Here is a 20,383-nt window from a genome sequence, read left to right on the forward strand (position 1 = left end):
TCAAAGTCTCACCCTGCTCTGTGCTAAAAGGCAAAGTAAATCTCTCAGCAAGTTGGTTGAAAACTTTAATAAAGTAATTCTTTGACAGTTGGCATCTTCCAATTTCCCCTGAATTATATTTTATATTAATATTTATTAAACTTATGTGCTAAACTTGATTGCAACCAATAATGAAACATAACTTGGGATTGTCTCATTACTGTGGGCAGCACAGTGGCACGTGGTTAGCACTGCTGCCTCACAGCACCAGGGACCCAAGTTTGATTCCCGGCTTGAGGCACTATCTGTGTGGAGTTTGCACGTTCTCCTCGTGTCTGCGTAGGTTTCCTCCAGGTGCTCCGGGTTTCCTCCCACAGTCCAAAGATGTGCAGGTTAGGTGGATTGGCCATGCTAAATTGCCACTTAGCGTCAGGGGGACTAGAAGGGTAAATATGTGGGGTTACGGGATAGGGGCTGGGAGGGATTGTGGTCGGTGCAGACTTGATGGGCCGAATGGCCTCTTTCTGCACTGTAGGGATTCTATGATTCTACTCTTCATAATTGGTCTTTTTTGAATACCAATTAATATATTCAATATCAATATATTTAAAGCTATCAGTATATATTCCACCCATCCCCACATTATCAGATCATAGCCAGAGTTAAACACACTGCTATTAAGTAACCTGTTGTTTTGTCCTGTGTTAGATCTCAGTAGCTTGAATGTGTATCAATGTTGCTACAATGTTGCTGATCCGCTGCTGTGCAGGGTATTCTATTTTTCCAGAAAATTGCATGAATGCATGAATTTGCTATTGCAGTCAACGTATCAGCACTTCAGTGAATTACAGGGCCAACCTTTTTGTTGGGGTTATGGTGGTATCTTTCCTGAATAAATCATTTTTGTCTTAAGCATATCTCCACATACTTGTTTTCCTTTGAGGAATAGTGGGGAGATAGTGAAAGAGTTTCCAGGCTGATTATCAGCCCAGAGCCACATCATGAGCTGACAAGTTCTGGTGTGAGCCTTAAAACCATAGAAAAGTTACGGTACAGAAAGGGGCCATTCAGCCCATCATGTTTTCACCTGCCAAAAGAGAAAAAAGAAACTACCGCTCATTTTAATCCCCATTTTCCAGCACCTGGTCTGTAGCTTTGCGGGTTCCAGCACCTCAGATGCAGATCCAGGTATCTTTTAAATGTTTTGAGCATTTCAGTTTCAACCACCAATTTAGGCAGTGAATTTCAGACACCCACCACCCTCTGGGTGAGAACGTTTTTCCCCATGTCCCCTCTAATCCTTCTACCAATCATCTTGAATCTATGCCTCCTGGTAGTTGATCCTACTGCTAGGGGAAATAAGACATTCCTGTCTACCCTATCTCGGCCCCTAATAATTTTGTACACCTCAATTAGGTCACCCCTTAGCTTCCTCTATTCTAAGGAAAACAACCCTAGCCTAACTAATCTCTCCTCAGAGCTGCAATTTTCAAGCCCTGACAACATTTTTGTAAATCTCCTCTGCACTGTCTCTAGAGTAATTATGTCCTTCCGGTAATGTGGAGACCAGAACTGTACACAACTTCTGCTATGGCCTAACCAGCATTTTATAAAGTTCCATCATTGCATCCCTGCTTTTGTATTCAATACCTCGCCCAATAAAGGAAAGGATTCCATTTGTTTTATTGATCACCCGTCCTGGTACATTCAAAGACATGTTATCATGCACTTGAAGGTCCCTCACTTTCTCAAACCCTCACGTATCTTCCTGTTTATTGAGTATCCCCTTGCTTTTTTTGCCCTCCCCAAATGCATTAGCTCACACTTTTCTGGATTGAATTCCATTTGCCACTTCCCTGCCCACTCAACCAAACGGTGGATATCATTCTGGAGTCAATAGCTATCCTTTTCACAACTGCCTGGCTAATTCTTGTGTCATCTGCAAATTTCCCAATCATGCCACTCACATTTAAGTCTAAATCATTAATCCAGAGCTTCTGACCCAGAGGTAGGAACATTGCTGCTGTGCCACAAGATCTCCACATTCATTTATAATGCATCTCAAGTCAAAGAAATTAGCATATTAACTGAATTGTTGGGTAACTAGCTGATCCCTCATATCTCAGGTTATACAGATTAATCAGACTGTAAAAAAAACTACAAAAGGGAAAGACCTGTTTAACAGTTTTTTTTTACAAAGAATTAGCTTAGTCCTTAGAATTTATGCTTTGTCTGTATAGAGCGCAAGTAACAATACTTTTCACTGTATACCAATACATGTGACAATAATAAATCAAATCAAGGGGAGGTCTACTGTAAACATATAGGGCCAGATTCTTCGACCTTGCCCGCAGGTGGGATTCTCTGGTCCTACTGTTGTGAATGGAGATTTGGCTAAGTGCCAAGTTCTCCATTCTCACTGGCAGCCATAGCAGAGAATTCCGGCTATAATTTTCACGACAAGTGGAATTCTCCCATCCTGCCTGCGGCAGATTTGGAGGATCTAGTAGGAGATCCTTGTAATTCTCCCAATGGTGGGTTAATGGTGGGTCAGCTTTCCTGCTGCCTGATGATGTGAACGGCATTTGCATTCATTTGAATGTCATGAATGCTCATGAAAACATCTAATTGTTGGAATCACCTCACATCTTCCACTGGCATCACACCAGTGGGAAATTACATCAGCCTCAAAACTGTTGGAAAAGAAGTAGCTTTCACAAGTCAGACCTCAGTTCGCTCGAGACTTTGAGTTGAGTACATAGCCTACCTGCCATTGTGTGCTGTGCCACTCCTGTTGCACTGAACACCTTTCTGCTGGACCAGACCAGTTCATGCCCTCCATACATCAGCTCCGTACATAAGAACATGAGAACTAGGAGCAGGAGTAGGCCATCTGGCCCCTCGAGCCTGCTCCGCCATTCAATAAGATCATGGCTGATCTTTTCATGGACTCAGCTCCACTTACCCACCGCTCACCATAATCCTTAATTCCTTTACTGTTCAAAAATGTATCTATCCTTGCTTTAAAAACATTCAATGAGGTAGCCTCAACTGCTTCACTGGGCAGGGAATTCCACAGATTCACAACCCTTTGTGTGAAGAAGTTCCTCCTCAACTCAGTCCTAAATCTGCTCCCCTGTATTTTGAGGCCATGTTCCCTGCTTCTAGTTTCACCTGCCAGTGGAAATAACTTCCCTGCTTCTATCTTATCTATTCCTTTCATAATATTATATGATTCTATAAGATCTTCCCTCATTCTTCTGAATTCCAATGAGTATAGCCCCAGTCTACTCAGTCTCTCCTCATAAGCCAACCCTCTCAACTCCAGAATCAACTTAGTGAATCTCCTTTGTACTCCATCCACTGCCAGTATATCCTTTCTCAAGTAAGGAGGCCAAAACTGTACACAATACCAAGTTGTCTTCATGGACAGCACTGTCCTGTGGGACTTATGAACCCTCCATGTGGACTGACTCTGACTAGTACTGTTATGGTTATGGACGGCAGGTGTCTTTTGCTCCCGGTCCCTGATATCATTGTTTGTATTGACAGCACTGTGCTGCAGGACTTAAGTACCCTCCATTTTGATTGATCAAAGTTTGAGCGGGGGTGGGTGCAAGGTGAAAGTGCGACTGATGAAGACAAGGGGGGGAGCAATGGAAAAGGTGGGCTGTGTAAAGGAGAGGGATTGGTAGAGGGACAAGGGAACACAAAGGAAGACAGAGGTACAGGGAGGTGGAGGAAGATGACAAACAATGGAAGGCAGAGGGCAGAACAAGGACTGGGAAGCTGGACCCTGGCAAGGGTACATGAAATACTGACAAACAAAAGGGTCAAGGGGATACCACATCATTTACTGGAAAGGAGGCATACAGACACCAGAATGGTGGGAGAGGGGGCTCATTAATGTGGCATATGAGGGGTAGTTCGCATTAACTGTCAGAAGTTAGGAGTGGTGTGGTTTAGGAGGGTCACTCGTGTCTTTAGTCCTCTGGAGAGAGGAACTATGTCAAGCTTCCATTTTAGTTCAGGGACTTGCACACAGGAGTTTTAGAGTGCAGAGATGCCTCCTGTGAAATGGAAAGGAATCACAGATGACAGGCAGTTCAGGGGCTATGTGGACCTCATGGTCAGAAGTCAGAAGTACATCTACAGATATAAAATCCAACTTTACTTACCAAAGGCGAACAGTGGAATTCGTCCAGTAAATCTTGATATTTTTCCAAAAATTGCAGAAAAAATTGAATTTGAAGCACCAAAACAGATCATAACATAACCAACGTATTGTATTCCAATAGTACATGTGACATATGCCTATGGGTAGAAGATAAATAATAAGAGCGTTAGTTAAGTCTATTTACTGTCACATCATATCAATCAGAAAACATTCTTTAACCCTACTTTTGTTTTCTATCTCCTAGTTGATTACCAACCCATGTCACAAGATTAACTTTGTGTCTTTCATTTGATTTGATTTGATTTATTATTGTCACATGTATTAGTATACAGTGAAAAGTATTGTTCCTTGCGCGCTATACAGACAAAGCATACCATTCATAGAGAAGGAAACATAAGAACATAAAAAGAATATAAGAACTAGGAGCAGGAGTAGGCCATCTGGCCCCTCGAGCCTGCTCCGCCATCCAATAAGATCATGGCTGATCTTTTCATGGACTCCACTTACCCGCCCGCTCATCATAATCCTTAATTCCTTTACTGTTCAAAAATTTATCTAAAAACATTCAATGAGGTAGCCTCAACTGCTTCACTGGGCAGGGAATTCCACAGATTCACAACCCTTTGTGTGAAGAAGTTCCTCCTCAACTCAGTCCTAAATCTGCTTCCCCTTATTTTGAGGCTATGCCCCCTAGTTCTAGTTTCACCTGCCAGTGGAAACAACTTTCCTGCTTCTATCTTATCTATTCCCTTCATAATCTTATATGTTTCAAGAAGATCCCCCCTCATTCTTCAGAATTCTAATGAGTATAGCCCTAGTTTACTCAGTCTCTCCTCATAAGCCAACCCTCTCAACTCCAGAATCAACCTAGTGAATCTCCTCTGCACCCCCTCCAGTGCCAGTATATCCCTTCTCAATTAAGGAGACTAAAACTGTACACAGTACTCTAGGTGAGATGAGAGAGTGCAGAATGTAGTCTTACAGTCATAGCTAGGGTGTAGAGAAAGATCAACTTAATGCAAGGTAGGTCCATTCAAAAGTCTAATGGCAGCAGGGAAGAAGCTGTTCTTGAGTCAGTTGGTATGTGACCTCAGATTTTTTTATCTTTTTCCTGATGGAAGAAGGTGGAGGAGAGAATGTCTGGGGTGTGTGGGGGTCTTAATTATGCTGGCTGCTTTGCCAAGGCAGCGGGAACTGTAGACAGAGCCAATGGATGGGAGGCTGGTTTGTGTGATGTACTGGGCTACATTCACGACCTTTTGTAGTTTCTTGTGGTCTTGGGCAGAGCAGGAGCCATACCAAGCTGTGATAGAACCAGAAAGAATGCTTTTTATGGTGCATCTGTAAAAGTTGGTGAGAGTTGTAGTGGACATGCCAAATTTCCTTAGTCTTCTGAGAAAGCAGAGGCGTTGGTGGGCTTTCTTAACTGTAGTGTCAACATGGGAGGACCAGGACAGGTTGTTGGTGATCTGGGCATCTAAAAACTTGAAGCTCGCAACCATTTCTACTTCGCTTCCATTGATGTAGACAAAGGCATGTTCTCCACTATGCTTCCTAAAGTCGACGACAATCTCCTTCGTTTTGTTGACATTGGGGGAGAGATTATTGTTGCCACACCAGTTCACCAGATTCTCTATCTCATTCCTGTACTCTGTGTCGTCATTGTTTGAGATCCAACCCACTACAGTGATGTTGTCAGCAAACTTGAAAATCGAGTTGGAGTACCGCATCCGGGCCAGTCGCTTTCCATGGGTTGACCTTCGAGAAAGCTGCTCTGACATCTGCAATGGTCAACTCAGATACAGATTCATCCGAGACTTCCGGGGTGGAGGGCAGGCTCTCGCTGACCACTCGCTCAAAACAGGTGTAGAATGCATTGAGCTCATCAGGGAGGGGTGCATTGGAGCCGGCAATTTTACACGCCTTCATCTTGTAGCCTGTTATTTCTTGCAGACCTTGCAGGATTGCAGTGTGGCAGGATTCCGTGTGGCTAGCCTGGGACTCTAGCTTGATCCAGTACTGTCTTTTGGCACCTTTGATGGATCTCCTTAGATCATATCTGGCTTTCTTGTATAGATGTGGAGATGCCGGCGTTGGACTGGGGTAAACACAGTAAGAAGTCTCACAACACCAGGTTAAAGTCCAACAGGTTTATTTGGTAGCAAAAGCGCCATATCCTGTTCTTATGAGGGCATCTTCCAGCTTTCGGAGCGCTGTTCCTTCGTCAGGTAAGTGGGAATTCTGTTCACAAACAGGGCATATAAAGACACAAACTCAATTTACAAAATAATGGTTGGAATGCGAGTCTTTACAGGTAATCAAGTCTTAAAGGTACAGACAATGTGAGTGGAGAGAGCGTTAAGCACAGGTTAAAGAGAACAAACAAAAGAACAAAGAACAATACAGCACAGGAACAGGCCCCTCGGCCCTCCAAGCCCGCGCCGCTCCCAGGTCCAGGATTGAATCCTGAATCCAGGATCCCCGCCCAATTTTCCAGCCTATCTACATACCAATATCCTATCCACCGAGCTGTCCCTCACAGCTACGATGCTTTGTTCATTACAACCTATTAACTTACCCCCACCCCCCATTCCAGACCATGTGATCTCCAGGGAGAGGCGAAAACCCAGGGCCAATATGGGGAAAAAAATCTGTAGATGTGTATTACCTCCAGACAGGACAGTTAGTGAGATTTTGCAAACCCAGGCAGGTCGTGGGGGTTACAGAAAGTGTGACATGAACCCAAGATCCCGGTTGAGGCCGTCTTCATGTGTGCGGAACTTGGCTATCAATTTCTGCTCAGCGACTCTGCGTTGTGTGTCGTGAAGGCCGCCTTGGAGAACGTTTACCCGAAGATCAGAAGCCGAATGCCCGTGAGCGCTGAAGTGTTCCCCAACAGGAAGAGAACACTCTTGCCTGGTGATTGTCGAGCGGTGTTCATTCATCCGTTGTCATAGCGTCTGCATGGTCTCCCCAATGTACCATGCCTCGGGACATCCTTTCCTGCAACGTATCAGGTAAACAACGTTGGCCGAGTTGCAAGAGTATGTACCGTGTACCTGGTGGATGGTGTTCTCATGTGAGATGATGGCATCCGTGTCGATGATCCGGCATGTCTTGCAGAGGTTGCTGTGGCAGGGTTGTGTGGCGTCGTGGTCACTGTTCTCCTAAAGGTTGGGTAGTTTGCTGCGGACAATGGTCTGTTTGAGGTTGATTGGTTGTTTGAAGGCAAGAAGTGGGGATGTGGGGATGGCCTTGGCGAAATGTTCGTCTTCATCAATGACATGTTGAAGGCTACGGAGAAGATGTCGTAGCTTCTCCGCTCCGGTGAAGTACTGGATGACGAAGGGTACTCTGTTCACCCTGTCCCGTGTTTGTCTTCTGAGGAGGTCGGTGCGGTTTTTCACTGCGGCGCGTCGGAACTGTTGATCGATGAGTCGAGCGCCATATCCTGTTCTTATGAGGGCATCTTTCAGCGTCTGGTGGTGTCTGTTGCGATCCTCCTCATCTGAGCAGATCCTGTGTATACGGAGGGCTTGTCCATAGGGGGGCTTCTTTAACGTGTTTAGGGTGGAAGCTGGAGAAGTGGAGCATTGTGAGGTTATCCGTGGGCTTGCGCGACAGTGAAGTGCTGATTTGACCGTCCTTGTTGGAGATCCGTGTGTCCAAGAATGCAACCGATTCCGGAGATTAGTCCATGGTGAGTCTGATGGTGGGATGGAACTTGTTGATGTCATCATATAGTTGTTTCAGTGATTGTTCACCATGAGTCCAAAGGAAGAAAATGTCATCGATGTATCTAGTGTATAGCATCGGTTGAAGGTCCCGTGCAGTGAAGAGGTCTTGTTCGAGCCTGTGCATGAAGATGTTGGCATATTGAGGTGCGAATTTGGTCCCCATGGCTGTTCGATGTGTCTGGATGAAGAACTGGTTGTTGAAGGTGAAGACATTGTGGTCCAGGATGAAGCGGATGAGTTGTAAAATTGCATCTGGAGACTGGCAGTTGTCGGCGCTGAGCACTGAGGCAGTTGCAGCAATGCCATTGTCGTGGGGGATGCTGGTGTAGAGTGCCGAGACATCCATTGTGACGAGGAGTGCTCCTGGTTCAACTGCTCCATGTGTGCAGAGTTTCTGTAGGAAGTCCGCAGTGTCGCGGCAAAAGCTGGGGGTTCTTTGTACAATGGATTTCAGGATGCCCTCGACGTAGCCGGAGAGGTTCTCGCACAGGGTCCCATTGCCTGATACGATGGGACGGCCGGGTATGTTTGCCTACCCAGCAAACTACCCAGCCTTCAGGAGAACAGTGACCATGACACCACACAACCCTGCCACAGCAACCTCTGCAAGACGTGCCAGATCATCGACACGGATGCCATCATCTCACATGAGAACACCATCCACCAGGTACACGGTACATACTCTTGCAACTCGGCCAACGTTGTCTACCTGATACGCTTCAGGAAAGGATGTCCCGAGGCATGGTACATTTGGGAGATCATGCAGACGCTACGACAATGGATGAATGAACACCGCTCGACAATCACCAGGCAAGAGTGTTCTCTTCCTGTTGGGGAACACTTGAGCGGTCACGGGCATTCGGCCTCTGATCTTCGGGTAAGCGTTCTCCAAGGCGGCCTTCACGACACACGACAACGCAGAGTCGCTGAGCAGAAATTGATAGCACACATAAAGGCAGCCTCAACCGGGATCTTGGGTTCATGTCACACTATCTGTAACCCCCACGACTTGCCTGGGCTTACAAAATCTCACTAACTGTCCTGTCTGGAGACAATACACATCTCTTTAACCAGTGCTTAACGCTCTCTCCACTCACATTGTCTGTACCTTTAAGACTTGATTACCTGTAAAGACTCGCATTCCAACCATTATTTTGTAAATTGAATTTGTGTCTTTATATGCCCTGTTTGTGAACAGAACTCCCACTTACCTGACGAATGAGCAGCGCTCCGAAAGCTAGTGGCTTTTGCTACCAAATAAATCTGTTGGACTTTAATCTGGTGTTGTGAGACTTCTTACTTTCTTGTATACGTCAGGGTCGCCTGACTTGAACGCCTCAGACCTGGACTTCAGCAAGCAGTGGATATCCCTGTTCATCCATGGTTTCCAGTTGGGAAACACACGGATTTGCTTCTTTGGCACACAGTCTTCTACACACTTACTAATGAAGTCAGTTACCATAGTGGCGTACACGTTCAGGCTGGATGCAGAGTTCTTAATACTGACCAGTCCACTGACTCCAAGCAGCCCCGAAGGAGATCATCCGATTTCTCAGACCAACATTGCACAACTTTCTTTGATGGATTCTCCCGCTTCAGTTTTTGGTTGTAAGCCGGGAGCAGGAGCACAGCCTTGTGGTCTGATTTGCCAAAGTGTGGGCGGGCGATAGAGCAATAGGCATATTTAATATTTATGTAACAATGGTCTGGGATATTTGGGCCTCTGGTGGAACAGGAGACGTGTTGGTGGTAACTTGATAGTACGCTCTTGAGCTTGGCCTGATTGAAGTCCCCGGCCACGATGAACAAGGCCTCGGGATGTTTCGTCTCAAAGCTATTTGTAGTGGTGTATATTTCGTCCAGCGCGATTTTCACGTCCGCATGGGGTGGAATGTAAACTGCCGTCAGGATAACGGTGGTGAACTCCTGCAGTCAATAATCTGATCAGAACCATATAAAATCCCTTTTGGAAGACCATATAGACAACACCATTACAGGACTATGCTCCTTTATTTTTTAAAATATGTTTTTTTATCTTTCAACTGACTGGAACTTTTGCAGTTTGAACAGAGACAAAGCAAACTGCTCAATCAGGATGGCTGCATTCCAAGGTGAAGGTTAGAAACCAAACAAATCATCCTCAGGGGAGTGCAAAGAGATCCATTTCCTACAATCCACATATCCATTGAAACACATAACTTTCTAAGGAAGAGATGCTAAAAATGTAAAGTTCTGGATATTGAAACAATGGCTGCTACAGACAGGTCCACACAAAACCTTTTGGAAATACACAAATGGTGAAGTATTTCAAGGCTTGGCTACCAGCCACTAGAGAGAGAGATTGCAAATGCCACAGGCGGTGTGCAAAAACACCTTCATCTCTCTCTCCCTCTCTCTTTTGGAATAAGAATGTTACTCAGTTTGAAAAGCCAACTCTACCAGTGAACCAAGATCTTGTATTAATTGCAACATCTTCTACAGCTGACTGCAGCCAAGAAACCAACTAAACTAAATTGGCCCCAATATTTAAAATAAATGCCTCAAAGACATACTCATATATTCTTTTACCTTTTTATTGGACTTCAACTCCCTTTATTTCTGATACTGTCTGTATGTTTTATTAGGTTTTGGGGTTAATAAATTTGTTCTTTGTTTGACTCAAGAAGATCTTGTTTGTTTGGCTCCATATTTCTCACAGATTAAATGATAAAATACATTCTGATTTGAAAAAGCCATATCCTAGTAAAAATGAAACTTAAATCTTTGTTGAAACCAACTGGGAAGGTTAAACAGAGGGGAACAGATTAACCCCTTCTTGCCTGCCCATAACAACACCCATATATACTCAACTATCCACCAAGCTAGTGACCTCCTCAGAAAAATTCAATTACGCTAGCCCAACAGATCTACTCATTTGCAAGTTCATACTGACGCTGACCAGGTCATAATTCTGTCTTTGATAATAGATTCTAGAAACTTCCCCACAACTGATGTTGAACTGACATTTGTAGCAACCTAGTTTATCCCACCTTCACATCTTAAATAATAAAGTTGCACTAGGAATTTTCCAATCCAAAGATACAATTCTCAAATATACACAGTTCTGGGATATTATTGCTCAACATATTTTCAATCTATTCATCTATTTGGTTAATATAGGGCCCGATTTTACCATTGCGTCGCACCCGTTTTCAGGCATGAAAACTTGGTAAAGTCGGGCATGAGGCAATTAGCGCGATCTGTGCCCACGTCCGCACAGGTGCCCAAGGCAAGAAAATGGCCGCGATCCGAACCGCGCCCGAAATGCATGTATTTAAATTGACTTAATGAGCTGGACGCCCAATTTTACTGGCATTTCCCCCTTTACCATCGCGTTCGCCCGTCCAGATTCGGCGCCAAATAGATATGAACGGCAAAGGTCTGTTTCGGGTGTTTCAGCTTCTGAAGAGGTAATTTCGGAGCTTCCAACGGCTGTCTATCTCAAATCGGTGGTGGAGGGGGGAGGGAGGCAGGTCAGATCATTCTCTGGTGGGGGGGGGGAGGGGGGAGGGAGGCAGGTCAGATCATTCTCTGGTGAGGGTGGGGGGAGGAGGGAGGCCAGATCGTTCTCTGGTGGGGGGGGGGGGGGGTGGCAGGTCAGATGGTCTTCTGGTGGGAGGGGGAGGGAGGCCCGATCATTCTCTGGTGGGGGAGGGAAGGGGAGAAGGAGGTGGGTCAGATGTATCTTTGGTGGTTGGGGGGGGAGGAGGGAAGCCTGATCATTCTCTGGTGGGGGGGAGGGGGGGAGGAGGGAGGCCAGATGGTTCTCTGGTGGGGGGGGGGGCGGAGGGGCAGGGTGGTCCGCTGCCACTCTGCGGGCGATCAGTGGGGGGGAAGGGGGGCAGGGGGTTGCGATCGGTCTGGGTAGTGGGGGGGTGGGTAGATAAGGGGGGCAGTTATGTTGTGGGGTGGGGCAATGTCTGTGGGGGCCATCGCTCTTGCTTTTCACTCCCGGGCCGCTTTATCCGCTTTTTGTGACCCGGGAGCAATGTGACAGGGGCGCGTTTTTCAAATTTGTTTTTCACTGCGCATGCGCAGCTGAAGGCTCCGATCGGAGTAGCAGCGTTTCAGGCCCGTAATTTTTTTTTCAGGCTAAGGGCGTATGGGGGTGCCTGAGAACAGGTTTTCAAGTTGGATCTGAATTGCGCCCAGATTCAGCACTTAGAATCAAAATGGTAAAATTGGGCCCATGGAGTGAAAAACCATCAGATCCAAGACCCATATCTAATTTCTTCTTGAAATCAGACAGCATTTAGGCCTCAACTACATTCTGTGGTAGTGAATTCCACACATTCACCACTCTCTGGGTAAAGAAATTTCTCCTCAGCTCAATTCTAAAAGGTTTACCTTTAATCCTCAAACTATGACCCCTAGTTCTGGACTCCCCTACAATTGAGAACATCCTTTCTGAATCTACCCTGTCTGACCCTGTCAGAATTTTATAAGTTTCTATGAGATCCTCTATCACTCTTCTAAACACAGGATGAGAAAAGTGAAATAAGGTTATCTGACACGATCTTTAGTAAGCTAACTGAAGATGGAATAGACAAACGGAGATAAACCAACGTGTTTAGCTCAAAGAGATTGACAGAATTACAACAGAGTGATTCCAAATGAAAACAAATCTATCAAACGGCTTACTCGGACTTGGAGGCTCACTGTATTCATGAATGTTTTTATGTAAAAGATCATATGTTAATGAGAAAGTTACATCCCACGCATGTTAATGCAGATGACAGATAGGCAAAAATACAACTAATTGTATTACATCCTGTAAGTTTTAGGGCAAATCCTCCATGATCAGGGGTATCAGGCGTTTAGGAAGAATAGACAGGAAGGAAAAGGTGGTGGGGTCGCGCTATTAATAAGAGATAATATCAGGGTAGTACTGAGGGATGACATAGGCTCTGAGGAACAAAATGTGGAATCGTTATGGGTAGAGATGAGGAATAGTAGAGGGAGAAAGACACTAGTAGGTGTGGTATATAGGCCCCCGAATAATAATGTTGAGGTAGGGAGGGCTATAAACAAGCAGATAAGGGATGCGTGTAAAAACGGAACGGCAATAATCATGGGGGACTTCAACATGCACATTGACTGGCAGACTCAAGTCGGTAAGGGTGGAATGGAGGAAGAGTTCCTAGAATGCTGTCGGGATAGTTTCCTTGAACAGCATGTTACGGAACCGACGAGGGAACGAGCTATTTTGGATCTGGTATTGTGTAACGAGGTAGGTAGAATTAAGGATCTTATTGTGAAGGACCCTCTTGGGTCTAGTGACCACAATATGGTCGAATTTCTGATTCAGATGGAAGAGGAGAAAGTTTGGTCTCAAACCAGTGTCCTCTGTTTGAACAGAGGGAAATATGATAGGATGAGGGATGAATTGGCTAAGGTAGACTGGGAGAGCAGGCTGGCAGGTAGGATAGCTGAGGAACAGTGGAGGATTTTTAAGGAGATCCTTTTCAGTTCTCAGCAAAAATATATTCCAGCAAAAAACAAGGATTGTAAGAAAAGGGAGAACCAGCCGTGGATAACGAAGGAAATAAAGGAGAGTATTAAAATAAAAACAGCTGCGTACAGAGTGGCCAAAAATAGTGGAGAAACAAGTGATTGGGAAAAATTTAAGAAACAACAAAGAGAGACTAAGAAAGCGATAAAGAAAGGAAGGATAGACTATGAAGCTAGGCTAGCAATTAATATAAAAAATGATAGTAAAAGTTTTTATAAATATATAAAAAGGAATAGAGTGGCTAGAGTGAATGTTGGACCCTTGGAGGACGAGAGGGGGGAGTTAATAGTGGGAAATGAGGATATGGCTGAGTCTTTAAATAAGTTTTTTGTGTCGGTCTTCACGGTGGAGGACACAAATAGTTTGCCAAATATTAACGATAGAGGGTTGGCAGCAGGAGAAATACTTAATACAATTAATGTTACCAGAGAGGCAGTGCTGGGTAGACTAATGGGACTGAAGGTGGACAAGTCCCCGGGTCCGGATGGAATGCATCCCAGGGTATTGAAAGAAATGTCAGAGGTAATAGTGGATGCGTTAGTGATTATTTATCAAAACTCGTTGCATTCTGGGGTAGTGCCGGTTGATTGGAAAACGGCTAATGTTACGCCGCTGTTTAAAAAAGGAAGGAGACAAAAGGCGGGTAACTATAGGCCGGTCAGCTTAACGTCTGTAGTAGGGAAAATGCTGGAATCCATTATTAAAGAGGAGATAGCAGGGCATCTGGATAGAAATGGTTCGATCAATCAGACGCAGCATGGATTCATGAGGGGAAAGTCGTGCTTGACGAACATGTTGGATTTTTATGAAGATGTGACTAGGGCGGTTGATGGAGGAGAACCGGTGGATGCGGTGTTTTTGGATTTCCAAAAGGCGTTTGATAAGGTGCCCCATAAAAGGCTGCTGAAGAAGATTAGGGCACACGGAGTTGGGGGTAGTGTGTTAAAGTGGATTGGGGACTGGCTATCCGACAGGAAGCAAAGAGTCGGAATAAATGGGTGTTTTTCCGATTGGAGGAAGGTAACTAGTGGCGTGCCGCAGGGATCGGTACTCGGGCCGCAACTGTTTACCATTTATATAGATGATCTGGAGGAGGGGACGGAGTGTAGGGTAACGAAGTTTGCAGACGACACAAAGATAAGTGGAAAAGTGAATCGTGTGGAGGACGGAGAAGATCTGCAGAGAGATTTGGACAGGCTGAGTGAGTGGGCGAGGATATGGCAAATGGAGTATAACGTTGATAAATGCGAGGTTATACACTTTGGAGGAAATAATAACAAATGGGATTACTATCTCAATGGAAACAAATTAAAACATGCTACCGTGCAAAGGGACCTGGGGGTCCTTGTGCATGAGACGCAAAAGCCCAGTCTGCAGGTACAACAGGTGATCAAGAAGGCAAATGGGATGTTGGCCTATATTGCGAGGGGGATAGAATATAAAAGCAGGGATGTCTTGATGCACCTGTACAGGGCATTGGTGAGGCCGCAGCTGGAATACTGTGTGCAGTATTGGTCCCCTTATATGAGGAAGGATATATTGGCATTGGAGGGAGTGCAGAGTAGGTTCACCAGGTTGATACCGGAGATGAGGGGTTTGGATTATGAGGAGAGGCTGAGGAGATTGGGTTTGTACTCGTTGGAGTTTAGAAGGATGAGGGGGGATCTTATGGAGACTTATAAGATAATGCGGGGGCTGGATAGGGTGGAGGCGGAGAGATTCTTTCCACTTAGTAAGGAAGTTAAAACTAGAGGACACAGCCTCAAAATAAAGGGGGGTCGGTTTAAGACAGAGTTGAGGAGGAACTTCTTCTCCCAGAGGGTGGTGAATCTCTGGAATTCTCTGCCCACTGAGGTGGTGGAGGCTACCTCGCTGAATATGTTTAAAGCGTGGATGGATGGATTCCTGAGCGGTAAGGGAATTAAGGGTTATGGGGATCAGGCAGGTAAGTGGTACTGATCCACGTCAGATCAGCCATGATCTTATTGAATGGCGGGGCAGGCTCGAGGGGCTAGATGGCCTACTCCTGCTCCTATTTCTTATGTTCTTATGTTCTTATGATTAAAGAACCCAGGGATAAGGAAAATAGCCGGCTGGCTGTCAGGCTACATGAATGTGCAAGAGGCTGGGAATAATGAGAAGGTCGAGACAGGGATGATCTAGTCAACAGGAAACAAAGGAGAAACCATGGCCAGCAGACGAGGAGTAAATAGCCCAGCAGCAAGACAATGAGAACAGAGATCATTCCATCCACGGACAATATCAAGACCCAGCTCGCTGATGGGATTCCAATCAGGCTGACTCAGAAAACATTTAAAAGACATTAAAATATCAATTAAGGGCGGTCCCGACAGTTCCGGCCCTTTTGTTCCAGTCAATCAAAACTACCAATGATCAGAAACTGTTTTGTGTGAGAGAATCACTGGTTTTAAAAAAGGGACAAGCAAGCTCTGGCTTCTCTCTCTTCTCTCTCTTCTGATCCTGCCTGCCTCTCGTTCATCTCCAGCACGCAGCCCGAAGCCCACTGAGCAATTTAAACTAGGATTGTGAGTATACTCTGGTAATTCGCGAAGTTCCCGAGATCATCATAGTGGATGAGGCTTTGGGGAAAGCCGGGGGGGCTTTTGCATGCACCTTTCATAGTTTAAGACACTGGTAAACTTGTGTAAAATAAGCATTCCCGTTGTGCCCGTTTTAGTATTCCTTCCATAGCTATAGTCTTATAGAGCATAAGGCATTGCGTGTTGTTTTCCTGGTATTTGGTGATCTTGACCTTGATGTTTTAACAAATATATATATATCTTTGACTTCCATTGGAGTCCGTTTTGATTTTTTCAATTTCTCACCAACAATATTAAATATCCCTTACCATAATTCCGGAGTCTAGAACTGAAGGTACTCTAGGCGCTTCGAAACCGCCCACTCAGGAAAGGCTGCCAGGTAGTGGATAGGCAGCAGTTTCCTTTTCTCTCTCTTGGGAGCGCTACTCTAGTGAAGTAGGCGCAAGGTGGCCATTGTTCCATCGGCGAGAGAGAGAATCACTCGGGCATTGGTGGGGTTTGGGTAACGGAGAACCAAACCTGAGATAAGCCCATGAGCGGAGCTAAAAAGGGGATCCCGCTACAATGGCGGCCGCGACAGGACTCCGGTGGTCTGGGATATAAGCAAAATGGAGGAGAGAATCTCCTCATATCTGTGGAAAAAGGTCAACCTCACCAAAACGTGGGTATTGGAGCTAATAAATGCGGAGCAGCCCATAACGGCTGCGGCCACATGGACAGAGAGCAAGGAATACACTAAAGGGTTGGAAAAGGCAGTTTGGCTAGCCTGCCTGTCCCAGCAGGTAGCCAAAATGGAAAGGAGAATTGCTGTACTGGAGGAAGTTTGGACCAGCGCAGGGGACAGCGCTCGAGCAGAGGAACAGCTATTTAATGAATTAACTGATGCGAGGCAGTGCATCCTACAAGCTAGCGAGTCACACTGATACGAAAAGGAATTCCTCCAATGCCAGGTAGTTGAGGCAAAGGAGAGGGAACGGGAGGCCCAGGAACTCCTGGCTCAAGGTGCGCAGAGGTACAAGGAGCTGGAAGGGAGGTTCAGGGACATCCAGGCAGCGTACAGGGTGGCTTGCGACGAGTTAGGTGACGGCGAGCATGGGCCGTGCCAGACACGGATAGAAGAGCTGGAGGAGGCTCTGTCCAAGGTCAGGGGACGGGTGCACCTGGGAGGTCCAGGAGGGTCCCCTAGGGGCAGAGGGCTCCTCGCAGCGGATGATTCCCCGGGCGCTAAGGAGAATAGACCGCCTCCTGAGGCGCCGGAAACGTGTCCGGGTCGGCAGGTGGGGTTCGGGCTATCCAGAGAGGGGCAGGTCCAAGGGGGGGTCAACGGGGTACCCCCAGGTGGCGGTGTGTCCGGCGGGTATAGCGCACCATTCCTTTGGGAAAGGGGACAGACCGCTGCCTGAGATGCCGGTAATGTGTCTGGGTCAGCAGGTAGGGTTCGGGACGCCCAGGGAGGGACGGGTCCAAGGGGGGTCAGTGGAGTATCCCCAGGTTGTGGTGTCACCGACATGGGTAGCACACCCCGGAGTGGTGGGGCTACCGAGCATGGAGGGAGAGCCGGATGCCGATGAGGCAGGGGGGCAACAGCCCCAGGTGGGGCAGATGTGCCCGGTTAGACAAAGAAAGTATGGTCCCCCAGTGGGAGGGGACGCAAGGGGACCGATAGAGAGTGATATAATAATTCCCCATGGGGCACACGTGCTCAGGGGGATGGTAACCCACATCCCAAGACTGACTAGGGCGGGAGACCCGTCGTTACATTTTATGGAGGTGCAACAGGCAGCCGACATAAATGATTGTGATGAGGTGGAATGGTGAAACTACTGCTGATGACCCTGGATTCCTATTTATCTAAGGCAGTGACCTCCAGGGAAGGGGGAAGACCTGCCACATGGGCAGCGGCACAGACAGCGGTTCTGGAGGCCATGGGGTTAAACCAAGGTAGTCCCTTCGCAAGGGTGTGGGAGACAAAGCTGCAAGTCGCTGAGTCCCCGGATATGTTTGCAGACAGGCTGTGGACAGTATATGAGGGAGCGTGTGGGACTCCCTTAGAGGAGAGGACAGCCCACTGGCTGAAGACTCTCGTGGCTAACTGCCTTCCGCGAGTTAGGGCAAAGGCCGAGAATTGGTTCGACCCGCTGGACCCCAACCTTAACGAGGCGGAGGTAGTAAGGAAGCTCACCCTTGCGTATTGCAACGGGGAGAGAAGTGAGGAAAAGCCCTCGAAGGGCAAGGTGCATGGCATTACACCAGCACCCCCCAAGAGGAGGGAGTGGAAGCAAGAAGGCAGCCGGGCCTCAGACCGGAGGCCGGTGTGCTACGGGTGTGGGAAGCCCAAGCACTTCAGGAGGGAGTGTAGGAACCCGAGCAGGGAGGAAAGGGCTCCCATGAAAAAAACACCAACCCTGGTGGTAGGAGCACTTACCCCGGAGACGATCGATGTAAAGCATCTGCTGGCTTATCTGCAGACCAAGGCAACAGGGTCCGGGCAGGTAGCGATGGCAACAGGCCTTGGCCAGCCCGCACCCGCACCACGAGCTCCCTTATGACTACCAGCGGGGCAGCCCACCTTCCTATGTCCATTAGAGTATGGCCCATGCGGGAGACCCTGGGTCACGATGGAGGTCCAGGATGTGGTCGGGAGTTACCTACTGGACAAAGGTGCTTCCAGTACCATTGTCCACACGGACAATCCCCAAACATCCCCTCTATCCTACAGTCTTGTCGGCTTCACGGGAAACGAGAAGACTGTTTTTTTCTCTGTTCCCCTGTCCATCAGGTTGGGGACACTCCAGGCGCGGTGGAAATGCGTCCTGATGAGATGGGAACAGGAGGGAAAGGGGATCCGAGGCACCGATTTTATAGTGGCTCACCAGGTCTTGGTGGACCTGAGGAACCACTGTTTGTGGGGCATAGCAGGGGAAGGGGCTGAGAAGGAGGTCATGGTCATAGAGTAGGCACAAGAAAGGGGGGCTTTGTGTGTAATGAAACCCAAGGAGGGGTATGATTTGGAAGCCATGGTAGGGAATACCTCGGTGGAATATAGGGGGTATGTCCGGAAGAATTTGGCCGCCTTTGCGACCCACAAGCACGATTGCGGGAGGGTCACTGGGACAGAGGTCAGGATAGATGGAGACCCCATGTCCCGACCCCAGAAACAGTATAGTTTCCCCCGGGAAGCGGAGGCAGATTTAGAGGTGGCCCTAAATTCACTGGTAAGGCAAGGCATTTTGAGGCCAATTGCCACACATGTGAACTCACCGCTCTGGCCGGTGAGGAAGCCAGATAATTCCTAGAGGGCCACAGTGGACTCCAGAGTCCTTAATAAGAATATTCCGGCATGCGCCCCAACGGTAGCAGCCATGGCGGACCTGTTAGGAGAAATTCCAGCGTCAGCCTCTGTTTTTACAGTGCTGGATATTTCGAATGGGTTTTGGTCCACCCAGTCAGGCGGGAGGACCAGTATAAGTTCGCCTTCACGTTTAAGGGGCAGCAGTATACATGGAGCTGTCTCCCACAGGGTTTCCACAACAGTCCCAGCATTTTTCACCAGTGCATGGCCGAATGCCTGAAAGAGTTTAGTGAGCCCCACAGACTGGTCCAGTATGTGGACGATATACTACTGTTCACAGACAGTAGCGAGGAACATGGCCCCCTGGTAAACGAGTTGTTGGGGTTACTCCATAAGGGAGGGTTAAAAGTTAACCCCAAGAAAGCCCAAATCGGGTTGAGGGAGGTCAAGTTCCTTAGGGCTGGGGAGAGAGGGATAGATGCGGCCAGGAGACAGGCAGTGCAGGAACTCCCAGTCCCGGTAGACGTTAGGGGGCTACGGTCCTTTTTGGGAGTCACAGGCTATTGCCGTGACTTCATTGAAGATTACACCGCAACTGCAGCACCTCTGCTCAGGCTGCTGCACAAGGGGGTGGAATGGGAGTGGGACAGCAAGTGCGAATCGGCATTCGTCCGACTCAAGGAGGACTTGCAAAAGGCCCCAGCCCTGGGAGCCATTGACCCCCGGGAGGAATTTTTCCTGGAGGTAGCAGCAGGCAGTGATAGCCTGAGTGCTGTACTCCTCCAAGAACGGCATGGCAAGTTGAGGCCGGTGGTGTATTCCTCCCGAGTTCTCACAGAAGTGGAGCCAGCACACTCCAACTGTGAACGGCACCTGCTAGCCACATACTGGGCAGTGAAGCGGGTGCAGGTTTTTATTAGAATGGCACCCATCACCCTCCTGACCCATCACACCCCAACCCAAATGTTGTTAAACGGCCGGATTAAAGATGGCACGGTCAGTAGTGCCAGGATCACCCGGTAGACTCTCTTGTTGTCCCAAATGGTGCTACGGGTGAAGGGGCTGAGTGAGCCACAGCTCACAGCC

General features: G+C 47.4%; 1 protein-coding gene across 1 annotated transcript in view; it reads right to left on the bottom strand.

Moving 5' to 3' along the window:
• unc93a (unc-93 homolog A) overlaps positions 1-20,383 on the bottom strand; it is a 107,424-nt gene that overhangs the window by 15,710 nt on the left and 71,331 nt on the right. Inside the window, exon 6 of the mRNA XM_078230117.1 lies at positions 4,158-4,293. Within this exon, the coding sequence (XP_078086243.1) occupies positions 4,158-4,293 (136 nt within the window). The remainder of the gene's footprint in view (positions 1-4,157; positions 4,294-20,383) is intronic.

Source organism: Mustelus asterias, chromosome 15 (genome assembly GCF_964213995.1).
Source record: "Mustelus asterias chromosome 15, sMusAst1.hap1.1, whole genome shotgun sequence".
Lineage (NCBI taxonomy): Eukaryota > Metazoa > Chordata > Chondrichthyes > Carcharhiniformes > Triakidae > Mustelus > Mustelus asterias.